The sequence below is a fragment of the Rhinatrema bivittatum genome, chromosome 18 (genome assembly GCF_901001135.1).
Source record: "Rhinatrema bivittatum chromosome 18, aRhiBiv1.1, whole genome shotgun sequence".
Classification (NCBI taxonomy): Eukaryota; Metazoa; Chordata; class Amphibia; order Gymnophiona; family Rhinatrematidae; genus Rhinatrema; species Rhinatrema bivittatum.
The window spans coordinates 17,177,545-17,203,365 of record NC_042632.1 but is presented as its reverse complement, the minus strand read 5'-3'; the positions used below and the strand labels follow the sequence as shown (position 1 = coordinate 17,203,365).

At 45.1% G+C, this 25,821-nt stretch overlaps 1 protein-coding gene across 1 annotated transcript in view; it reads left to right on the top strand.

Annotated features, from left to right (window-relative positions):
• Positions 1 to 25,815, top strand: part of RARS (arginyl-tRNA synthetase) — a 113,158-nt gene extending 87,343 nt beyond the window's left edge. Inside the window, exons 11-15 of the mRNA XM_029583732.1 lie at positions 4,712 to 4,821; positions 8,005 to 8,110; positions 20,486 to 20,658; positions 21,927 to 22,174; positions 25,632 to 25,815. Coding sequence (XP_029439592.1) covers positions 4,712 to 4,821; positions 8,005 to 8,110; positions 20,486 to 20,658; positions 21,927 to 22,174; positions 25,632 to 25,741 — 747 coding nt within the window. The 3' untranslated portion in view covers positions 25,742 to 25,815. The remainder of the gene's footprint in view (positions 1 to 4,711; positions 4,822 to 8,004; positions 8,111 to 20,485; positions 20,659 to 21,926; positions 22,175 to 25,631) is intronic.
• Positions 25,816 to 25,821: the final 6 nt, after the last annotated feature.

The window sequence follows — 25,821 nt, the reverse complement described above, 5'->3', positions numbered from 1 at the left end:
CAAGGTGTATTTGTTAATAGTAATCCTATGCCTTCTGTTAAGGGTAGTAACTGCTGCTCCGTGCAAGTTCCCCCATGTTTATCAGTTCCCCAGACCGTAAAAGTCTGGGTCCTCTTTGGTTGTTGATTGAATCCAGCTCCTCTTTCCCTCTGCCATTGAAATGGAGAGCAATGTTGCAGTTGCATCAAGGCAACCAGCAAGTTGCCGCCATGCACTCTTTTCTTCCTTTCCATCCTCCAGCCTTTAGGGATCCACAGTGTTTATCCCATGCCCCTTTGAATTCTTTGACTATTTTCGTATTCACCACCTCCTCCAGAAGGGCCTTCCAGGCATCCACTACCCTCTTCATGAAGAAATATTTCCTGAGTTTCATTTCCTGACCCCTGGCTCTACTGATTTCTTTCCAACGGAAAAGGTTTGAAGTATGTGCATCATTAAAATCTTTCAGGTATCTAAAGGTCTGTGTCATATCTCCCCTCTTCCAGGGTATACATATTTAGGTCCTTCAGCCTTTCCTCATAAGTCTTCCAGTACTGACCCCACACCATTTTGGTCGCCCTTCTCTGGACCTCCTCCATCCGACCCGACCGCTGACATCGAGCTCCGTGCGGCCAGCGCAGACCTGCCGGGGTCTGGAGCCTGCAGCCAGAAACCAGCATCTGCGACCAGCCCTGAGGACTGCGACCAGGCCGGCGACTAGGCCCGAGGCCCACTTGGCCAGCGAGACCCCCGACCGGGACGCCAGCCACTCCACCACCTGGCTTCATTCGCGGCCTACCTCGAGGCGATTTCCGACGCCCAGAACGCGACGGTGACGAGCTCTTTAAACTGCAGCCTTCCCCGGGCGTCTCTCTCTCCACGCTGACCTGACCACTGACACCGAGCTCCGCGCGGCTGGCGCAGACCTGCCAGGGTCCGGAGCCTGCAGCCGGAAACCAGCATCTGCGACCAGCCCCAAGGACTGCGACCAGGCCGGCTACTAGGCCCGAGGCCCACTTGACCGGCGAGACCCCCAACTGGGGGTCTCGCCGGCCAAGTGGGCCACTCCACACCACGACCAGCCCAGAGGACTGCTACCAGACTAGGCCCGAGGCCCACCTGGCCAGCGAGACCCACTACCAGGACGCCAGCAGAGATGGCACTATATGCAGGGTCGTTTGCAAGGGAGGGTTTGGGAGGTTGGTGTTGTGATATGAGGAGCAGTTCCGTTTTGGAGGTATTTAAGGCAAGGTGGAGATTTGTGAGAAGGGTGTTAATGGTAGCAGGGCAGTTTCCCCAGAGTTTTAAGGAATCAGATAAAGTCATGAATAGGTATGATAATTTGGACGTCGCCAGCATAAAGGTAGAATTTGAGGCCCAGGTCAGATAGGAGCTGGCAGAGGGGTGTAGGGTAGATATTGAATAGGGTGGATGAGAGTGAAGAACCTTGAGGGACTCCTTGGGTGAGGGCGTAGTGAGTGGATTCAGCATTGCCTATTTTGACTGAACGCTGTAGCAAGGACCATCTCTAATGCCCGTAAATTTGACCATATCGCTCTTATCTTTAAAACCTGCACTGGCTCCCGATCCCCTCATGCATCCTCTATAAAACTCTTACCATTATTCACGAATCCATCTACACACACAATTCCAACTGGCTTGTGGAGCCATTCCGCCTCACACTCTCTAGCCGCCCCACCAGAGCTTCCAATAAAGGTACCCTCCATGTTCCTTCCCTCAAGAAGGCACACCTTACCTCCACGAGGAACCGAGCCCTCTCCATCGCCGGGCCTACCCACTGGAACTCACTACCCACGAGCCTCAGGCTTGAGCCTTGTACCATTAAATTCAATTCAAAACTAACTTAAAGACCTGGCTCTTCAAACTGGCCTACCCCAAATAGATCCTCTGCACTCTTTACACCTGCCGTGCCAGCACTTAACCCGATACTTGGTATAAGTTACGTTACAATGTTTTTCTTGTTCTTTTTGGTTTTCTTGTGATTTCAAGTAGCCTGTTGCTCTTGTTTGCCAGTTCCAAGCTATGTATCTCTGTTCCTATGTAATCCCATCCCTGGTACCTGTTTAATGTAATTTCAATCTTCAGTTCTGCTGTAAACAGATATGATGTAGCTACTAATATCAGTATGAAAAAAGGGCTAGCTAATTAATTAATTAATTAATTAGATAGATACATAAATATGCGCTTCAGAACTGAACACAGTACTCCAGGTGAGTGTTACGTTCTGTGTGTCTTGAACTAATAGTGGGCCCTTGGGTCGGGGTGAGTGAAGACTCCGCCCACAGGGAGGAGCCCTGTGGGCACTTACCACAACAGGCAAGGTCTCAGCAGTGATGGACAACAGAGGAAACAACTTTATTATACAGCTAATGGTGATCCGAGGAGCGGATCAATAGTCAGTCCAGAGAGTGTGACCTGCAAGCTGATCAGTCCGATAATAATCCGCAGCACGGAGTAGTCCGGTGAATACCTTCTCTAGGCGTAGCTTGTGCTGGCAACTCCAGTAGTAGTCCGCAGTGCAAGGTAGGCCGGAAGCCGATGGAATAGTTGCACAAGATAGGAGGGAATCCGGTAGTGACCCACAAACGGAGTAACCCAAGAATCTGTACAGCGAAGGTAGAAGAGCAGGTTCTGTACTCATACTGGTACTGTGGAAGTAGATGGAAGATCAGGCACCGAGGAGGTCCGGAACAGGAACAGCAAGGGCCGTCCGAGGATGATGCAAGAACTCACTGTTAATGAAGTGAAGCAGGTAGTAATGGCTCTCCGAGGAGTGGATAGCCCTGAGTGTGGCAAGGCCCCCGAGGAGCGGGTACCTAGGTCACCCGGAAAGGACAGTGAGGCTAAGTCCAAGTGTGGCGGAAATAGCAGGATAGGAATCGTTGCTAACTCGTATTGCAAGAAGTCAGCTGAGCTTAAGTATAGTAAGCGGATGATGTCATGCGGTGGGGACACCCCCGAGGTTCCCGCCATGACGTGTTTAAGAAGGGGGCAGGCGCGCGCGAGTGCCTGAGGTAACCCCAGATGTAAGATAGCTGCTGGGAGCACCCACGCCATCCTGGGCACGCCATGAGGGTCGGCATGTGGAAGTGGAGGCCGCCATTCTCTTCAGACTCAGAGTTGCATAGAGAAAGGAGGCGAGTAGCAAAGGTTGCAGCCGCCTGCGACCGGGGGCAACAGTGAGGCCTCCCCAAGCACCTATACAAAGGCATTATCACCTCCTTTCTCTTACTGGTTATTCCTCTCTGTACGCAGCCCAGCATTCTTCTGATTTTAGCTATCACCTTGTCATATTGTTTCACCATCTTCAGATCACCAGACACTATAACCCCAAGAATCCCTCTCTTGGTCCTTGAACATCAGTATTTTACCCCCATCACATACAGCTTTATTGGATCACCGCATCCCAGATGCATGACTCTGCATTTCTTGGCATTGAATCCCAGCTGCCAAATCTTCAACCACTCTTCAAACTTTCTTAAATCACTTTCATTCTCTCTACTCCTTCAGGCATATGTCCGCTCTGTTGCAGATCTTAATATCATCCGCAAATAGGCAAACTTTACCTTCTATTCCTTCTGCAATGTCTCTTACAAAGATGTTCAAAACAAATTCTAACTGTACATTCACTACTTGAGATAACAGCAACTCAGAACAATAACATGCTTGCTAAGCTCTACAAAATATTAAAGTACACTTTGTTACTCAGACCCAGGTTTTTCACTCTTGGATGCTCTCACACTTGGTTATGCCCTAGGAGAGTAGAACGTCCTTTATGTGGCTCAGTATAATGTGGTATACAATCTGCTAATAATCCAACTGAGTAACCAGTGACAAACGGAATATGCCAGTTTATCATATCGTTCCCTCAGTATGTTCTCAAAGCTACTATTGAGATATACTTTTGTTAACTTTTTCTTCTTTTCTATGTTTTTTATCATTTTTATTTTTGATTTTGTAATTTATATCGCTCATATTTATCAATGAGAAGTCCAGTACTGCAGAACAAAGTTACTTTAAAATACTTTGTTATAAGGGGAAAAAACTTTAGCACGGAATGGACTCTGACCTTTCATTATGCTCGGTCTCAAACTGCCATCATAGGGGAAAACCCCCCTTTTTTTTTTATTACATAAAAATAGCTGCTAGCCTGAAGCTGGTTTGTTGCACATTATATGTGTGATTTTTATGCAAATTACATGGAATATTTTCACTTTTAATTTTAGTTTGATTTGTTTTTGGTCATTTTGCACATGCTTGTTGTGCCTGAATGTAACTCGCTTCTAGTTTAGTTTATTATATTTGATAGATTGACTGTCTTTACAGCAATCAAAAAACAAGCAAATGCTACAATTATCATACAATAAATTATAAAGTGTACAAATAAAATTGAAGACAAAAATTTGAAACAAATCTAAAATATAACTTGAATAAGGCAAGCAATAATATATAAAACATCTGTAATAGAACACACAGCATAAGACAACATCAATATAATAAAACATCCAGCATAAAATAATCAATCTAAAAGTCGCTGGTGGATTACGTGGTGTTAAAGACTCTGGAAAAAAAAATCCAGGTCTTTTGACCTTCCTAAATTTACTATATTCTCTTTTTTGCTCACAAGAACACTGAAAAGGGTAAGCTAAATGCACAAATATATAATAGTTATGTCTCTGTACTGCTTCTGATTGTGATCTTTGCTTTTTAGTCTATGCACTTCCAGACAGTGTTTGCAGCAGGGCAAATGATTGGCTGGTATGACCCCGCTGTGACCAGAGTGGAACACGCTGGCTTTGGAGTTGTGCTGGGAGAAGACAAGTAAGTTGCAAACTTCACAAGTATAGTGAAGAGAAACAAAATCCTGAGGAGACAATACGTCTCAACATCTGTTCTGCAGAACAATTCATCTTATAGCATTAAGAAATGCAAAAAAAATGTAATGCTAAAGGAATTTGCTTTTAACAGTTATTAGATTAAGTAGAAACATAGACCATAATGGTAGATAAAGATCGTGCGGTCCATCCATTCTGCGCAGATCCATCTCCTGCTTAACTTTATAGTCCTTTCCTCTGCATCAGAGATCCTGTGTGCTTGTCCCATGTTTTCTTGAATTCAGATCTCCACCACCTCCATTGCAAGGCTGTTCCTTGCAACATTACCCTTTCTGTAAAGAAATGCTTCCTTAGATTACTCCTTAGTCTATCCCCTTTTACCCTCATCCCATGATCCCTTGCTCCAGAGCCTCCCTTTCATTGAGAGAAACCCACCTCTCTATCTCTCTATTCCTCTACGGTATATATGTATGTAAATGGTGGAATGAATGGTGGTATAATTACGTCATAGTACACACAAAAACAACTTGTAAAAACAAAAACTTGGTTTACTAAATATTGTAAATATCATAAAAATCAGCAAAGATAAAACAGCACTGCAGTAATAAAGATTTGATAAAGATACTTCCCTCACAGTCCCCCTGTTGTCAATGTATCTGGGAAATTTGGGAACAAATAGGCCCGGAGACCACCATATGGTCTTTCTTTGATGATCTGAGTGGATGCTGTTAATTACAGTTTACTTATACTCTCACTTCTGACTCTAATTCAGGTAGTGCAAGCTCATTCTATTTAGAATTCACACTTTCAGCAGATTTATGCCTTAAGCTTGATTTTGCTAGTAGACATCCAGTTATTGCATGATTCCCAGACAGTTTAGGCACTGGCCTTATCAGGCAGTTAAAAGATGTTTCTTGTTCTTATTGTGGCTTGTCAGTAGCAGACTAAGAAAGCATGTGAAACTATCATGTTTAAAAAGTCTTATGCTAAGCTCTTGTACAATTCATGTTGATCCACATTTATTATTTATTGGTGATTACCTTTATCCACTATCCTACCTTTCATATAGCAAAGTTCTTCATGTAAACTATCTAATCTGCCTTTTGCTTTCTACAATATATGTGTCCCTATGTGCTTTATGATGAAGACTGTTGACAATTTTAGTAGCTCTCTTCTGAACTGACTCTGTCTGGTTTATAGCCTTTTGAAGATACAGTCTCCAGACTTATTCACACTATTCCAAATGCTACAGCGTTTGCTGTAGCCTTATTTACTTGTTTGGCCACTTTCAGATCATCAGATCCTGCTCATGTTTTATGTACAGAAATTCACTCCCTCTGCTGTACTATTCCCTTGGGCTTTTTGCAACCTAAATGCATGACCTTGCATTTTTTAACTTCAAATCTTAGCTGTCAGACACTACAAATTCCTCAAACTTCATTATATCCTTCCTCGTGTCTTCCCTGCTGGAGAGTTTGGTATCATTCGCAAAAAGGCAAACCTTGTTTGATAGCCCTTCCCTAATATGGGAATGTTAAACAGAACCTGATCCCTGCAGCATGCCACTAGTAATCCCCCTTTTCTTAGCATTCAGACAGGTGAATCAAGAACCAGTGGGTTATGCACCTCTACCAGTTTAGGATTTGACATCTTTGAAGATACTTTTCATCAAAATTGGTTGGATGCTTGATAATAGCACTCTGCTGAAAGCAAATATTTTCAGGGAGCTGAAATTTCAGGCAGAGCTCAGTGCCCCCCCCCCCCCCCCCCTTTCAGCTGTTTTTTGTTTTTTTTAAACAGTTAAGTCCATGCGAGCTGAAAACCAGCTACCAGACCAAGGCATGTATCTGAGGGAGGGATCCAAGGATATCACCTCAGGAATTCTCGACTGGGGGGGGGGGGGGGGGGCGGACTATAAGGTATCACCACAGGAGAGCAGGGCAAATTACAATTTCCTTCTTCTTTTCTCTTTCTAAAACTTAAAGCAATCCCTAGGGAGATGCATATCCACCATCTGCTGGAGATGGAGAATACTGGCAGGCTGATGTCACCGAAGGGGTCTATATAAACCGTTATGTCAGTTTTGCTCCATCTCCTGCGGTCACATCAGCCTGCCAGAATTAAAGCGACCATGCTCTCTATATATAAGGGCAATAGAATATAGAGAGCATTTCCATGAGTGTGATGTTTCATTTATAAAATATATCAGGATATATATATCACCCCCTGTACACACTCCCAAATTGTTTCTGGGTCACAAGTAACCGGGTAGATTCATTCCTTATTTCTCACTTCTACGGATAAGCATTGGTTTCTTCAGGTCCACCAGACTAATAATGATTTATGGACTTTTCCTCCAGGAACTTGTCCACACTCTTTTTAAACTCTATTAGATGCCTTAACCACATCCTATGGCAATAAATTCCTCAGCTTAATTGTGTGTTGAGTGAAAATATAATTTTTTTCAATTTATTTTAAATCTATTACCTACTAGCTTTAGGGAGTGTCCTGTACCTGTTCTACCACACTCATGATTTTATAAAGCCCTATCACAGGGGTAGGCAGCTCCAGTCCTGGAGTGCCTCAAACAGGTCTGGTTTTCAAGATATCCACAATGAATATCCATGAGATATTTGCATGCAGTACAATAAGTATCATATTCTCCTTTTCATGTAAAACAGTTGGTTATAAATGCAGACTTTTTTTATTCATACTAATGTGCAATGTTAATTTTCAAAATGTAATTGTGTGTGTGTTTGGGGGAGGGGTGTATGCATGGCTAAAATTTCACCTAGGGCACCTAATACCCTTGCACTGGCCCTGAGTGGATTTTATTTTATTTAGATTTGTATATTCCGCTTTTCACACTTTTTTCAGCACTCCAAAGTGGATTACATTCAGATAATTTTATTTATATGAGACAATGGAGGGTAAAGTGACTTGCCCAAGGTCAAAGGAGCGCCAGTGTTATTTGAACCCTGGTCTCCTGTTTCATAGCCCGCTGCTCTAACCACTAGGAAAGAAAGTTGTGTTGAGCACCTTTGGAAGCCTAAAGCAACTCTGCCCTGGGAACATAAGTTGCTGCAGTTTGAAAACCCAAAGAATGATACTAGGGAAAGGAGGCAGCTTTCTGGGGGCGTCTCAGCCACCATTTCTGTCTGGGTTTCAGGAAGAAGTTTAAGACTCGGTCAGGTGATACCGTGCGCCTCATGGATTTACTGGAGGAAGGGCTGAAGAGGTCCATGGACAAGTTGAAGGATAAAGAGAGAGATAAGGTAAGAACTATCCAATTGTGATTGAAATACCAGCAGAGATCCTTTGGCAGGGAGAGAAAATACTTCTGCTGCCCTACCAGAGGGTTTTGTTACCTTGCAGCTGTTGGGTCTGTTTCTGAGTTTACTGCACCCTGCCATCTCTAACTCACTGCCACGGGGTTTATGTTCCTTTCCTTTGGATTCCCAGCAGATGGTGCTACCTCTGATTCGGAGATCACCAGTTTTTTGGGGAGGAAATCACTCAGACATTTATTATATTCTGTGAAATGGTTTCAAGGGTTCCCCAAGGTGTAGAGTTTTCAATTTTCCTCTTTTTTGTTTTACTTGAATGAATTTCCCAACTAAGTTAGTATATGTTAGTAGCTTAATGTCCATCCTAAACAGCAGTGCCACTTATAGGAACGTTTCTTGCAGGTGATTCCAACATGTATTCTTCTAAGTGCTCATTTTGGTAATGAGAAATAGCTGCCTTGGTAGCGTAACCTAGAACGTAGTTCTGTGGATTCTGAGAACTTTCCGATTCTTAAGCTTAAACTTCTGGAGGTCAATATTCAAAGCATGTTCTTTGCTATTTAGCCAGATAAGCGGGTTTTATGTGGCTAAGTAATGGCCGCTGAATATGCGACCATGTTGAGTTGCTGCCACTTAGCCGTACAAGTCCCTTATATGTCTAAAATGTACACACAAAAAAAGTGGGCATACATTGGGCAGTTCGGCGGTGGAGCAAGTTAGATGTATAACTTACATGCTTAACTACTGATATTCGGAGTTAGGAGTATAAGTGTATGTAGAAGTTTAGACAGCCCATAGAGCAGGTCTAAGCTTTGCCAGGTAGACTTATCCAGCAAAGTGCACACATATACACCTGTATTCAGTGACTAAGAACATAAGAAATTGCCATGCTGAGTCAGACCAAGGGTCCATCAAGCCCAGCATCTTGTTTCCAACAGAGGCCAAAGCAGGCCACAAGACCTGGCAATTACCCAAACACTAAGAAGATCCCATGCTACTGATGCCAGTAATAGCAGTGGCTATTCCCTAAGTAAACTTGATTAATAGCCGTTAATGGACTTCTCTTCCAAGAACGTATCCAAACCTTTTTTGAACCCAGCTACACTAACTGTACTAACCACATCCTCTGGCAACAAATTCCAGAGCTTTATTGTGTGTTGAGTGAAAAAGAATTTTCTCCGATTAGTCTTAAATGTGCTACGTGCTAACTTTATGGAATGCCCCCTAGTCCTTCTATTATCCAAACGTGTAAATAACCGATTCACATCTACTCGTTCAAGAATTCTCATGATCTTAAAGACCTCTATCATATCCCCCCTCAGCCACTGAATGTATATCGTAACTTAGTTGGATAAGATGTATCCAGCTAAGTTACTTAAACAGCCAACTTTGAATATTGACCTCCTGATGCTTTCACTGTTTGATCTTTCAGCAATTCACATAACCTCCCAATTCTCAACTCTTCCTTTCTTTGCTTCTATCCATCTTCCTAAAGCCTGCCTGTAAGCTGTTGGATGGCATGACCTTTCAGCCATTCCCACTTCAGTGCTGTGTTGTAAGTCACGCCCGGGATGCCAACTTGTGAAGCACAAGATGGTATAAAAATATCGTTCATCTTCACAAAAGTGAGTTATTGCCACATTTATCAAAGCCCTGGAATAAGTTCTTACACTTGTAAAACAAAGAAGAATGTTACTTATTCTATTTTCAATGCTAGCTCTGAGTCATAGCATGTTTGTATATGGAATGCGTTTGTCAATGGGTTTCTTTACCAGTTAATTTCATAAATACCTATGCAGTGCAGCACTGTGCTCAGTCTTCACAGCCACGATACCAAGGCTTCCTGCCTTGGCTGTCACTGCCTCACTTGTGCCGTATAGCACTATGCTTAGTGCTCACAGCCATGATACCAGAACTTCCTACTGCTTCCATGCAGTGCAGTACTGTGCTCGTTTCTCACAGCCTTGATACTAGTGCTTCCTGCCTCACACTCACTGTCTTGCATGTGCTGTGCAGTGCATCACAGCACCGTGTTTAGGGCTGACAGCCATGATACCACGGTTTCCTGCCTCAGATCTCCCTGTACCACTTGTTGCCTGGCCTGCTTATGGGGAGGTGAGAGTCAGCTGGGGTCTTTAGCATTGCACCAGGAGTAGGATTGAGCAGATGGGATATGCCTTTTGGTCTATCTGCTGTTGTATATTCTATGTGAAATGTAGAGGGCCAAAGAGTGAAAAATACAAGCCAATGGGTAGAATGGTGGTAAGATTACATCAGACTTCCAAAAAGGCTGAGGTAACTTGCATGGAGCAGCCATGATTACAACACTAACAGCAGCAACAACAAGAACAAACATGATTTGGACAGATATGGAGAGCAGTGGTGGAAGTGGGGGGTGAAAAGTTGAGTATCGGATATGCGTCGCAGAGCGCAAGGCCTTTGGCTATGGCATGGTTGATGATGCAGCCCAGCTGATGAACCACTAAGCCCATGCCGATAGCAGGCAGGCACGCTCAAGCTCTGACTAGATCTAAGCTTCGCCTATCCTTTTCACCACAAGTTGAACCCTTGGATTCTGGTGCCGGCAGGACTTAGGCAATGATTCCACAAGAGCAATTAAGCAGAGTCTGTAGTCAGGCCAAGATTAGGGCAGGCAGGAGTCGAGCAGCATTTGTATCCAGGCCAAGGTCAGGGTGGGCGAAGAGCATGCAATATCAGTATTCGTGCAGAGGTTGAAGCAGGCAGCAATCGGGCAAGGTCAGTATCCAGGTAGAGGTCAAGGCAGGCACAATCAGGCACGGTCAGTATCCAGGTAAGGCTTAAAGACTAGAGCCCAGACAGAAGGAGAGCAAGAGGCAGGAATCATGGAGCGGGAAGGAGCAAGGCCAGAGCAGAATGAGGACTAGGATGAGGCAAAGTGGTAGCAGGACTGAGACTGCCAGGAGAGGGATGAGGAGCATGGCAAGTCAAGGACCGGAAAAGGAGGTGAAGAGCAGGAGAGGAAGATGAAGCAACACTCCCTGAAGGCTAAGCACAGCAGGATGAACTGTTGCTGAGGCGCTGGTAAGCGGAATGATAGGATTTAAATAGGCTGCCAGCAGTGATGTCATCTTCTGGCGCTGTGGCCAGGTTCCTGCCACGGCACCAATAAGGATGAGAGAGCCATGTGCACTAATGCCTAGGAGGCAGCAGAGTGGCACAGAGATGGCGGCATTCTGCCACGAACAAAAGGATGAGAGAGGCTAGCTGCATGAAGGCAGTCTGCTCTGCCCATCGTTACAAGATGATGTTGGTTTAGATATTGGGTAGTTATGTGCTCATTTGCTAGAAGAGCAAGGAAGATCACTGGGTAGACTTGTTGGGCCAATTATTCTTTACTGTTGCTATGTTGAACAGGTCATTCATACTTGGGAATGATGCTGCTGGTTTAATTTTATGCTGGGTAGTATTTACGGAACTTTGAAGTTTCCTATAGCTGTAGTAATCTTGGTAATTAAGGAAAAACAAATAACTGATTTTACAAGTATGGAAAATGTTCTGCTAATTCTGCCTGTATACAGTAATGTGGAATGCTGTGTCCTTTTCACAGAGCTGAGGAAAATATCAGGGCATGCCTTTCAATATAATGACCATTTTGGAAAACCTGCTGGATTCCATTTCATTGCAAGAGGGTAGGCAGACTAGAATTCCCCTCTAGAACTTTGACTAGGCACACTGAGCATGCCCAGCATACCCTGTACTATGCATCCACACGGAGTCCCTCTTCAGTCTCTCTTTTTCTGTGGAGCTGTAAGTCTTGTGGAGTGAGTGAGCTCTCTTTGACTGTTTTTTAGCTTTGTGGAAAACTTTTCTCACGTTTTTTGCAGGGCTGTCTTGTTCCCTCACCGGGTCTTCTCTCACTGCCTTCCTGTAGTGTCTTCTAGTCAGGGTTTTCAGCGATTCGGGTAAGTTTCCTTTTGTGGTCAATTCCCCATGGCTGCAGTGCATTGGGGCCCACTGGCCATCAATGCCCCACTGCCATCCTTTTCAGTTTGTGCCCCATTTGTTTCATACAACATGGCCACATCTGGTTTTCAGCGGTGCCCACGGTGCACAAGGACCATTTCCATCATGGATCCGCATGAGATATGTGTCTTTTGCCTGGGGGATGTTTGCTTCGACTCGACAAGATGGAGCAGCTCTTCAGGTCAAAGAAGTCTGAGCCATTAGCATCGACATTGATGGACGAAGGAGCAGCACCAATAGATACCAAGCCATTGACATTGATGGAACTGTTTTTCCATCAATGCCATCAGCAGATAGGAGCGCCGGACACTGGCCATTATTGATCTTCTCCAGGCCAAGGACATCTGATTCCTAGTCATCGGTGGACCAGGCAGAGCATCGAGGGAAGCTAAAGAAGCATCGGCACCGGTCTCCGTCAATGCACGATGCCAGGCATGGAGATGCACCGGCTTTTGCTGCTGTGCTCTTGATTTGACACCAAGGCGATGAGTGCCAATCCTCCATCTGTGCCGGGGGTCAGCGATGATTTCCACCATTCCTGATGCCACCTCGAGGATCTGGCCACCCCTCCTTCCTCCCAGTCTGTGTTGGCATCAACAATGTTTGAGGAGGAGGAGGAGCTGGAGCACCGAGTTCAGCTAGCAGTGAACCAGGCACTGCAGGGCTTCAGCCATTTGGCAGCAATGGCACCAAACCTGGTGCTACCCAAACTCGTACCACTTCTGGAGAAGCTCAACTTGCTCATTGTTGAGTTATCAACCCAGCTGGCCATCAGGTTCTGGGACAGCATTGGTGCTATGCGGGGCTCAGAGGCCTCCCCCTACTGATAAGGTGGTTGTCGCCTGTTCCTCCGAGGAGGAAGCTCCATCAAAGCCAACAGAGACACCAAAGCCTGCCACCCCCATCCAGTTTTACTGGTGCTTGCTTCTGGATGAAGGCCAAGCACCTAGGGACCCATCCCCCTGTGGCTTACAGTGAGGATGAGGAATCCTATGACCGCTGGGGGGGATGACAGAGTCCTCAACCGAGGGTCTCCCTTCAGACCCTTCTCCAGAGGAGCGAAGGAAGTAGTCTTCTGAGGAACGTTGCAAGTTTTGTGAGGGCGGAAGCCATCCCTTTTCAGTTATTAACGGAGGAGGATGTCAGGCATAAAGTGCTTGACATCCTCCAGTTCATGGGTCCTCCTAAGGAGATTGTGGTGGTCCTAGTATACGAGATCCTTAAGGAGCTACTGCTGAGGATATGTGAACACCCTCTCACAGTGCCTCCTGTTAATAAGAATACTGATGTGGTCTACCTTGTCCAGAATGCTGCCGGATTCGAGAAGCGTCAGCTGCCCCAAGCACTCTCGGACTCATTCCACAGCACCTCCGGAGAAGGACCATAGAACAATGGAAGCTCTTTGGAGGAAGGTATTTCAAAGCACCATACGTCTTGCCTGCATTGCTGCCTATTAGCTCTACATGAGCCAGTACTTGCACATCTGGAAGCAGGAGCAGGAGGTGGCTGAGCAGCTGCCTCAACAGCATCAGGACATCGTCATGTCGCTGGTGAAAAAGTGCCTGGAGTGCAGAAAGCACAAGTTCCCTGTATTCTACAATGTTTTTGAGATGGTATCGAGAGTCTCTGCAGCAGGAATCAGCAGCTGCAGAATGATATGGCTGCGGGCCTTGGATCTCCGACCAGAGGTTCAGGAATGACTCGCTGATAATCTGTGTACTGGGGGAACCTCTTCCGAGATAGGGTGAGGAATGCTGTAGCCCAACTTCGGGACCTCCAAGAAACCCTCCAACAACTCTCTGCCAGCACTCCAGACCCATCCTCCTCTTCTAGGAGGTCGGCAAGACAGGGGCTAAGGAAGTCTTTCTTTCACCAAAAGAAGTGCTAACCTCAGCTCCCCCATTCCCATCAACACCATCAGTGCTCTACAGCCTTCCTAGGCAGCAGAGAGGCCCGAAGTCCCAGCCAGTTCCTCAGTCAACTCCAGAGACAGAGTTTTGACTGGGTCATAGGGAGAATACGCCAATTGCCCATACCAGGGATGTTGGACCCTCCGGTCAGGAGCAGGCTGCAGTTCTTTGTGAACCATTGGCCCCATATAACCCTGGACCAGTGGGTTCTGTCCATTGTCTGTCAAGGGTTCCAATTGAATCTATTGGGTATCCCACCAAATTGCCCTCCATGCTGATTTTGGGGGCCAGTAGCACATCAGGAGACACTGCTAATGGAGCTGTCTTCCCTCTTAACAGCCAGAGCAGTCGAGCCCATACCTCTAGGGCAAAGAGGGCAGGAATTCTACTCCAAGTACTCCTGATTCCAAAAAGAACGAGGACTCCGTCCCATCTTAGACCTGAGGGCCTTGAACAAGCTTTTAAAAAAAGAAAAGTTCAAGATGGTCTCCCTGGGTACCTTAATCCCCCTGTTGCAAAAAAGGGACTGGCTATGCTCCCTCTATCTAAAGGATGCATACACTCATATTGAGATGTTCCCCAGTCAAGGGAAGTATTTCCAATTTGTGGTGGGGAAACAGTACCAATTTGTGGTGGGAAAACAGTACCGGGTATTGCCGTTTGGGCTCGCATCAGCCCAACGGATCTTCACAAAATGCTTGGCCGTGGTGGCAGCGTGTTACCGCAGGCTGGGTGTGCATATTTTCCTGTATCTGGACAATTGGCTGGTAAAGAACATGTCTCAGGCAGAGGGCCGCCTGATCCATGCGCTTGACCATACAGTTGTTGGAGTCACTAGGGTTCATTCTCAACTACCCAAAGTCTCATCACACCCCATTACCTCAATTGGACTTCATAGGAGCCCTGCTAGACACTGGTCAAGCCAAGGCCTTCCTGCCTTGCCAGAGGGTCATCACCTTGACGACCATCGCAGCAGAAGCCCAACAGATCCAGCAGGTGTCAGCCTGGCCTATGTTGAGACTGTTGGGCCATATGGCCACAACCGTCCATCACTCCTTTGGCACGATTGCACATGCACAGAGCCCAATAGACCCTGAGGTCCCAGTGGCACCAGGCCACTTAGAGCTTCCAGGATTGCATCCGAGTCACCCCGTTTCTCCAGGTCTCATTGTCCTGGTGGCGGGTACTTTCAGATGTGGAATGGGGGATCTCTTTTCAAAGTCTCCTTACCCAAATTGTCCTAGCCATGGATGCGTCCATCCTCGGGTAGGGATTTCATGTAGATGGGCTCAGCACTCAGAATCTCTGGTCCGCTCAAGAATACTCTTGTCAAATCAACTTCCTGGAGCTTAGGGTGATCAGGTACTGATCTAAACCAACAACCAGGTAGCCATGTGGTATGCCAACAAGCAGGGAGGCATGGGATCGTACCTCCTGTGTCAGGAAGTGATCCAGATCTGATCGTGGGCCCTGTCCCACGGGATGGTGCTCAGGGCCATGTACCTGGCCGTGACAGAAAATGTGATAGCAGACAGGCTGAGTTAAGCCTTCAGACTCCACGAGTGGTCCCTGAACCAGGAGGTAGCAAATCGGATATTCTGCCTCTGGGGAAACCCGGACATAGATCTGTTCTCGTCCCCTTGCAACAGGAAGATCTCTCAGTTCTGCTCCCTGTACAGGTCAGATGGCAAATCAGCCTCAGATGCCCTTGCCTGCAGTTGGGACTTATATACTCATATCCTCCGATTCCCTTAGTGGTGAAGACTCTCTTGAAGCTTTGCAGGGGACTATGATCCTCATAGCCCTTCATTGGCCAAGACAGGTCTGATTTCTACTCTTATGGGAGTTGTCCACTCAGAGACCGATCAGTCTGGGGACTTCCCCAGATCTTATCATGCAAGATCAAGGCAGACTGCAGCATCCCAACCTCCAGGCCCTGGTGCTCACAGTGGTTAGTCTTGCAGCCATTTGATATTTCAGAGATTGTGTCTCGGGTCCTGGTGGCTTCTAGAAAGCTTTCCACTAGAAAGTCGTATGGACTGAAGTTGATGAGGTTTTAACTGTGATGTTAGCAGAAGGCTTTAGATCCTTTATCCTGCCCCACAAAAAAACTGCTTGATTACTTGTATACCTATCGGAAGCTGGCTTAAAGATCAGTTCATCTCAGTGCAGTTGGCACATACCACCAAGGTGTAGATGGTATGCCCCAGTTCTGTATAGCCCATAGTTGTACCATGCATGTGGGGCCTGCTTCAATTGAAGCTTCCCCTAAGGCCTCCCGTTGTGTCTTGGGACTTCAGCGTGGTATTAGCTCAGCTGATGAAAGCTCCTGTTGAGCCACTGCGCACCTGTGACCTGACGTACCTGACCTGGAAGGTCATATTTTTGGTGGTGGTGGTCACCTCAGTGCGCAGGGTCAGTGAGCTTCAAACCTTAGTGACTTATCCACCTTACACTAAGTTTTATCATTTCAGAGTGGTCTTGCTTATGCACTCTTTACGTTCCTGCCTGAGGTGGTGATTAACTTCCATCTTAACCAGTCCATCATCCTGCCAATATTCTTTCCCAGGCTCCATTCACAGCAAGGTGAACGAGCCCTGCACAGTTTGGACTACAAGCAAGCCTTAGCCTTCTATCTGGAGCAGACAGAAACCCATAGACAGTCCACCCAACTTTTTATTTTTTTTGATAGGAATAGGTTGGGTGTTGCCGTTGCCAAACAGACACTATCCAATTGGCTAGCAGATTGCATCTACTTAGTTATGCCCAGGTGGGACTACATTTATTTATTTTATTTATTTAACATTTTTATAGACCGATATTCGTTGGGAACATATCGGTTTACATGGAACATTAACGTAGCTTAACAAGGCTTTACAATAAACTGAGCTTAAACAATAAGATAACTTGGAAGGATATAATGAGGAAACATTGTATATGTGAAAGATACATGTTGGGGGTCATGTCAAGGCTCGTTTTGTCAGAGCCAAGGCAGCATCGGTCCACTTGCGAGCAGTTCCCGTGGAGATCTGCAAATCTGCAACGTGGAGTTCTCTCCACACATTCATATCTCACATTTCACCATTGTCTGGATAGGGATGCTCAACACGATAGTAGGTTCGGCTAGTCTGTCCTTCGGAACCTGTTTGAGGTATAGAACCCAAGTCTCCCCGTCTAGGGCCCATTGTTTGGGTTCAGGATATCTCCCCCCCTCTGTTACCAACAGCACCTGCTTGGGTGTCTGTTGGTCCCCTTTTTGTGTTTGGGGAGCAGCCTGTAGCTAGGGATTCACCCATGTGTGAGGACTGACATCATGCTTGTCCTCAGAGAACACCTTTACAGGTAAGCAATTATGCCTTCAAAATAGCAGAGCTTGAGAAAAGTTTAATAACAGCTGTGTCCCTCGACATGGAAATGTTTCACAAACAAGCAGCATTGGAAGGGACAGTGCACTGCACAAATCAGGAAAAGATCATACTGCTCAATTCTGTATAACATTAATCATTAGTTATTACCGGGAAGCCAGATGCTCTATATAATAATTTATTACTACCAGCAGCTTAGCAGGGCCCAGGTGACTGCTAGCCACAGCTGCCATTTCTCATTATCTCTGCTGCTGTTGGACACTGCTCATTGGGGCCTTGTTCAGTGCCTACGTGTGCAGTAAAATCCACAGATCTGTAAAAATGTGACAGGGATGTCGATATGCATGCTCAGCTATTGCCCTGGAAAGTGACTGAGACAACTAATTCATTTCTCATAGGCCATTTCTTTAAGTCGCTGCCAATCTCAACTGGATTTGACCTGGTGAAAGATTCTGTAACATTGACAATTCCCTTGAGTGCTGGAAGGAAAGAGGAATCCTATGTTTGTAAAATGTTAGATAATGTGGCTAAAGTACCCATGCTAAGTAATGTGTCCTGGGTTCAGTTCTTGGGCTAGGGATGCTGCAGAGGTAGCGCTTGCAGCCTCAGGAGGGAGGGACTCTCGACGGTTGCTCAGTGGTGACACCTACTGGCCAAACTGTCCACATTCTCCAGGTTCTGAATTTGTGGCCGCTGGCACAGGACACATGCTATGATATCTGCACAGTTTTGAAAAGAGGATATAAAAATAAGGGAAGAGTCCCCAGGTGATTCTGAATGGCTTACATTGTAACTTAATAAATGATAGTAGTCCATTCAGTCTGCTTAGCAAGTTCAGTCAGCCCTTTTAGGGTAGTAACTGCCACTCTGTGCAAATTACCCCGTGCCTTCTGTTAAGGATAGTAACTGCCACTACTTGCAGGTAACTCCCAAGCTATCTGTTAAGGGTAGCGTGCAAGGATTCTTTACTTGGGAGACTGAGATAGAAAAACAATAAACATTATATACACAGTTACATGGTTCTGTACATAGGGTTTGTGCTGGTATGACAAGCTCAGTAAGCCGGGAGGAAAATGGAGACTCATACTTACTAGTATGGGTTACAGCCTATTTAGGTAATCCTTACAGTCTCACCCCTTCCCATACAGGGTCAAGTGACACAGCAGGGGAATGCTAACTCCTGCCTGTCTGGACTGCCTGTCAGTCATAGTAATATAATAAATGACAGCAGATAAAAACCAAAGGTCCATCCAGTCATTAGGGGAAAAGCACAGGACTGCTTCTACGGCCAAGTCCAAAAGCAAAGCAAGTAGCAGCATTGTATAAATTATCAAGAAGGCTGCCCACCCTGTAAAAATGTTGCTTGCAGTAACTTTTATCGGTTTGACAGTTGTTCGGTTTTGATTTTTAATTTTACTACCCTTAACAGAAGGCTTGGCGGTAACCTTCATGGAGCGGCAGGTACTGCCATAAGAAGCTTGCTGGGTAGACTGGAAAGACCATTTGGTCTTTTTACTGCCGTCATTACCATGTTATGTTACTACGTAAACAGAAATGTAAAGTTTAGGTGTAGCAGGGGTTACCCCATTTCTTCAGTTCCACTCCCTACCAGTAGGGGTCCTCTGTGCTTGTCCCACGCCTCCTGAATTCCATGACCGTTCTCGTCATCATGTCGTCTTCTGGGATGGCATTCCATGCATGCGCCAACCTGTCCGTGAACAAATATTGCCTGAATCCCAGTAAATCAGTTCAACAATCCACAAAAAACCAAACACCAGCACTTGTTATAAATCTTTTATATTTATGGAACAGTCATATGTAGGAAAAACATTATCTCAGAGAAAAACCACTTAATCTTATAATCATAGTAGCAGACTTTTTCAATTTGCAGTGCACCCACTTGTGTTAAAAATAAATAAAATAAACACTGTTCTTCCCTTTTAATAGCACTTCATGAAGACTGCGTTTCAAATCCTGCCTCTTGAGTGTTCTTTTTCTATCTAATATTGTTCTTCTGGATCACTTTGTTCACGTCCCTTATTTTTGAATCTCCAGATCCAGCAGAAAAATACACAATCTGGAAGACAATACTGAGATAATGATTATTTCTCTGAGATAAGACAGCGTTTTTTCACATATGACTGTTTATAACAAGAGCTAGTGTCTGGTTTTTTAAAGAAACATTTCCTGACATTGTTCCTGAGTGTTTCTCCTTGGAGTTTCATGTCGTCATCCCTGGCATTACAGCTTCCTTTCCCTTGGAAAAGATTTGATTTTTGTGCATCATTAATTTATTTCAGGTATTTGAAGGTCTCCAGGGTATCCATAGTTAGATTCTTCAGTATCATCCCATGACTTTGCATGCAGACCCTACACCATTTTGGTTGCCTTTCTCTGGCCCACTTCCATGCGGTCCTTTTGGCTTGCTGTAGCCCAGCAGAGGCTGTTTGGATTGAGCTGGAAGCGCAAAGGAGCAGGCAGAAAAGGAGATTTGGCCTTGAACCTGTGCGTTATTAATGCGCAGCATCCAACAGTCTAATGGGACGGTATAAGGTGCTGCCAAAGCCCAGTAGAGAAGTACGATATGGCACATGATTGTGACCGTATGGCATCAGTTGCCCGCGCGGTTACGTACAGTCGGGGGCAGTTTTCAAAGCTCTTTATTGCGGTTACGGGCAGGTTTTGAACATTGCACTCCCCTCATTCCTTACGTGGCACTTGCTGCTTCGTAGTAGACATTCATATCCCTGCATTAGGGCGGGGGAGTGAAAGTATGTGGGGAGATTTCATTTTCAGATCTCCCCGTGTACTTTCCACCTGGGTGCATGCAAACGCAAGGACGCAGGTGCAAGCCTGCCTGCATTGTGTGCCTGGCTGCACCTTCGTGAGGGGTTCCCCTTACAAAATGAACTTGTTCTGTACCAGCGTGATGCATATTCTTTGCGGAGTCTCACGATTATCCTCATCGAATATTAATCCCATAACTGCATATGTGATTGTATTTTCTATACTGGAAATCGAAAGATTTATGGACAAAAACCCCCCCCCTAACCCAGTGAACGTATGTGTTTTTTAAATTAAAGGTATTAACGCCGGAAGAATTAAAAGCTGCCCAGGTATCTGTCGCTTTTGGCTGCGTTAAGTACGCAGATCTCTCTCACAACAGATTGAATGATTACATATTTTCCTTTGATAAAATGTTGGATGACAAAGGAAACACTGCCGCTTACTTGCTGTATGCCTTCACCCGGATCAGGTAAGTCCAAGGTCTTAAAGGGGGAGCGTTCAGCATCAGGAAAGCCTCCAGAGTAGGAGGAATTCTCTCTCAAGTTAACAGGAAGTGGGTGTGACTGAGGTTGGGAGAACCTTCGGGCAATGCTCTGCTCTTCCATTCTTTCTCCTGTGTTTCTGCTTTCCTCGCTCTTCCTGGGTAATAAGGGTCTGACTCCCCTTCCTTCTCTGTTTGCCTCGGAAGGATTCATGGGCAGCAAACCTCTGGACTTTTCATCCCTAGGTGTTCGGGAATTTATCATGTAAATCTAGATACCGGCTCCCGTACACCCAGTTGTGTGCAGACGTGCTTGGCACCAGGTTGGCTTTGCTCCAGATGTTCCCACAGAGGTTTGGGGGGGAGGGGGGGGACCAGTGACATAGCAGCAGCCTATGGGGAGAACATTTATGGTCAGTAAAATGTTATTTTCTAACATAGAATGTAGCGCCTGGTTTTGGTAGCTGTATTATCCTGGAGAAAGCGGAAAACTTTGTAGACTGTGATATCTTTTATTGGATCAGCAGAGAAGATGATGACCATAAGCTTCCAAAGCTAAAGAAGGGACCTATGTGCTCTCAAAAGCTTGGATTATACAGTGCAGCACATTTTTGTTTAGCCCCTTAAAAGATATCGCAGCTTGCAAAGAATCTAGAAATGTAAAATATGATAGTGGAGGAGGACCGTTAAGGTCCATCTAGTCTGCTGAATAGTAAGTGACCACCTTCTCAAAAGTATCCATACATTTGCCAAAAGCAGTCAGCGTTCACTATGCAGTTTTCATATATTTCAAAAAAGGTCATCTGAATTGTTTTTGAAAACAAATGATCTTTTGTGACATGATTAGATCAGCTAGGAAAGATGGCAGCTTAGAAACTATGGGGTTACTGTTAATAAACCTTGTAAAGATTAATGTATAGATGGGGCAGGCAGTATTCTTGCAATCAGATCATGTAAAAAAGATAAGTGAAAATAATTTGGGATTCTGTAAGGAAACTTCCTTTCAATGAACTGCTCAGGCTGTTAAAGCTGCGACCTAACGATGTACCACGTCTCTAGAGACGGCTCTAAGAATCCCCAGACAATTGTTTGAACTTTTGCTGCATTTCCTGGGAGCTGAAAGTTAAAACTGGTTCAGAAATGCTCCTTTGGAGCAAAAGCGTTAATAGATGTTTACCAGCAATGAAATGGGCCAGCTGAGCCTCATGGGTTAAAGTCTGCTCAGTGACATGAGTGAAAGCCTTTCTCGTTGGTAGATCGATTGCCCGCTTGGCTAACATCGATGATGGCATGCTGCAGAAGGCTGCTCAGGAAACCGAGATCCTTCTGGACCATGAGAAGGAGTGGAAGCTGGGCAAGTGTATCCTGAAGTTCCCGGAGATACTGCAGAAGATTCTTGATGACTTGCTGCTGCACACCCTCTGCGACTACCTCTACGAGCTAGCAACTACCTTCACCGAGTTCTATGACAATTGTTACTGTGTGGAAAAGGACAGACAAACAGGTGAGTGCAGGGCAGACACTACAACACCGGCCTCCACTGTGGAAATGGTGTGTGTCTCCCAGAGGAGAAGACACGTGTCCTTTCTCTTGCTTGGCATGTCATAGAAACATGGAAGAGACTAGCATTGGGCCAGCCAGATGGCTCAGTTACTGTGGCTGTATGTTTGCCATGCAGAAGACCTGGCTTTGATTCCGGCTCAGGCTTCTCCTCGGGATGCTGCAGAGACAGTGCTCACAACCCTACAAGGAGAGTCTCAGCTAGGGCACACTGGTGCCACCTAGTGACTAGACAGGGTATCTGCATGCCCGGTGGCCCCTGTCGCAATGGCTGGGCTAAATTGGGAAACTGGGTACTTGTGAATAAAGGTTTCTGGCGCTGTAACCTTCTTAGGTCAGATGGTAACACATCCAAATAATAAATACATGAAGGAGCTCGAGAAAACTAGCAACCCAAAAAGAACTAATAAGTTGGCAAGTGAGGAGAGTAAGGCCCAGCTAATCTGCCCTGTTTCCTTCATTTTGCAGTGCCATTGACTACTTCACAACTAAGGAGCTTAAGCTTATCCCATGTTTTCTAAATTATTTTTCTGCCATACATCCTGCACCCTGTCTGTGAAGAAATCTTTTTGACTCTCATATCATGAACTCTCTTGTTCTGTTGCTTCTTTTCACTGAAGACTGCTTGCTTGTGCATTATTTATACCTTTGAGATATTTGAATGCTCCCAGTATAAACACCCCCCACCTCTCCTTTCCCATAGAGTAAACATATTTAGGTCCATAAGTCTCCTTTTACAGGGTTCATGGTGCAGATCGTTTTGGTAGCCTCTCTCTGGGCTGCCTCCATTCTGTCTATATCTATTTGGAGATGTGGTCTCCAGAATTAGGCACACTACTCCAGGAAAGGTCCTGGAGCAAAATCATCACAACAGATGCTCAGTCTTGAGCATTATGGTCAATAATTGGTGCAGATATTTCCTTATTAAGTCATCCCTAGCCTGAATATTCAGGCCATCTTCTTTTTAGGTAACCGTATCACTCCTTTTGGCCTGGCTCACCTTCCTCCACAACTAAGCTTCCAATATCTGTCATTGGCTAGTGCTTTGGGCCTTCATTTACAACTGGTAGGCTTTTACCATGATTAGGCCCCAGTCTCCCCTCCATAACCCAGCCATTGGAGTGACGGTATTCAGTAGGGGGCACAGGCGGTTACAGCTCCCTTCGGAGCTCAGTATGTTTGTATCCTGAATCCCACTTATAGGTTGTGGTGGATTGGGATTATCTCTCCAGAGGCTATGAATGCTGCCGCCACAGCTTCCCCAGGCTCCGATGACCCAATTAAGCAGAAGCCAGGTCTGGGCATCAAATCTGTCAACTCTTGGTCATCAGACCAGCCCCATCCTATCACCACCTTGAAAGAAAATTTCAAGATTAGGGTCAAATCTGAAAACAGTTGTTTCGAGGTCACAGCAAACTGAGAGTTTCTAATCCATTTTCCTTTATACTTTTCCATACAAATGAATAACCCAAAGTTTATAACTTGAGCCAGCCTTCAAAAATATCACTCAAAAACTTGAAAATGGCAAGTGGTATTCTTAAGACTGTGAAGTATGCAGGTGTTTCTGAGGAAAGTGAGGAGGGACGTTATGCTGTGCACGGGAATGTCAGCTAGTATACACAAATAAAATCTGCAGGGAAAGGAAATACTACGCTGGATCAGACCAGTGCTCCATAGAGCAAATCCAGTTCACTTGGAAATACCCGACAGACCTGAATGGGGAGATCGATTCCCTGTTGCTCACTCCCAGAAGTAAGATGATAAGTTTATTTGGTGGATGTTTGTTAATGGAGCTATCCACCAGAAGCTTGTCCAGACCTTAAACTAGCTATACTATTAACCTTGAGCACATCATATGATGACAAATTCCACAGTTTATGCATGGGTTGAAAAAATAGTTTCATGGAGTGTCTTCTAGTCCTAGTACTATTTGAAAAGTTAAATAATTATCCCCTATAATTATTCCCTATTTCCATCTTCCATCCAATTTGTGATTTTATAAATCTGTCATATCCCTTCTGTCGTCTTTTCACCAAGCCAAAGAGACCATCCCCCCTTCATTTTTGTTGGCCTTTTCTAGTTCTGCTATATCTTATTTTTTGAGAGGTGACCAGAGCAGCACACAATGGAGCTACATTTTCAAAGAACATAGGTTGCCTTACTGGGTCAGACCAAGGGTCCATCAAGCCCAGCATCTTGTTTTCAAGTGGCCAAGCCAGGTTACTGGTACCTGGCAAGTACACAAACATTAAATAGATCCCATGCTACTGATGCCAGCAACAAGCAGTGGCTATTCCCTAAGTCAGGGTTGGCCACCTCCAGACCCGGAGAGCCACAAACAGGCCAGGTTTTCAGGATATTCAAATGAATATCAAATCTATGGAGGCAGTGCATGCAAATCTATCTCACGCATATTCATTATGGATAGCCTGAAAACCAGGCCTGTTTGTGGCTCTGAAGGACCGGAGTTGGCCACCCCTGCCCTAAGTCAACATGATTAATAGTAGTTTCCGCCAGGAACTTATTCAATCCTTTTTTAAACCTAGCTACACTAACTGTCTTAACCAAATTCTCTGGCAATGAATTCTAGTTTGTGCATTGAATGAAAAAGATTTTTTTCTGATTGTTTTAAATGTGCTACTTGCTAACTTCATGGAGTGCCCCCTAATCCTTGCATTCTCTGAAAAAGTAAATAACAGATTCACATTTAGCCATTCAAGTCCTTTCATGATTTTATAGACCCCTATCGTATCCCCCCTCAGCTGTCTCTTCTCCAAGCTGAACAGCCCTAACCTCTTTAGCCTTTCCTCATAGGGGAGCTGTTCCATCCCCTTTATCATTTTGGTCACCCTTCTCTGAGATACTGTCGTAGCTCCTTTACCCATGTTAAGTGCACTTAATGTGGGCAAATGGGCTTTTGAAAATTGCTACAATAGTATGTTACATTTACATTTTCCTTTGAAAATTATGTTTCTAAGAATATGATGTATTTGATACTGTGTTATGATTTTCTTACTGCTTTAAAAAATAAAATACACAGTGCGATTGCACTGTAGATCTACACAGAGGCATTATGGTATCCTCTGTATTGTTCTCCATTCCTTTCCAAATCATTCCTAACATTTTATTTGGGGTTTGTTTGGTTTTTTTTTTGACTACTGCTTGATGCTGAGCTGAGGATTTTCACAATGACTCCAAGATTCTTTTCCTGATTGGTAACTCCTAATGTGGGAGAAGGAGAAAGGAGTAGCTGGCAGGGTTCAGATCATTCTCAGTGGCTGCCTTGGGCAAACTCTAGATATGCAAGTGTTCATGTTTAGCTAAAACTATCTAAATTCTCCCTCTTCACTTTTATGAAGAGGCCTGGCGTGTGGGTAACACTGTGTGCTTTGCCTTTACAGGTAAGATCGTGAAGGTGAACATGTGGCGAATGCTCCTTTGCGATGCCACTGCTGCAGTCATGGCGAAGGGCTTCGACATCCTGGGAATTAAACCTGTGCAGAAGATGTGATCACTGCTTGCTCTCCGATTTTCTTTTCTAGTTTTTCAAGAAATGCAAAACATGTAAGGAACTACAATCAACCAATAAAG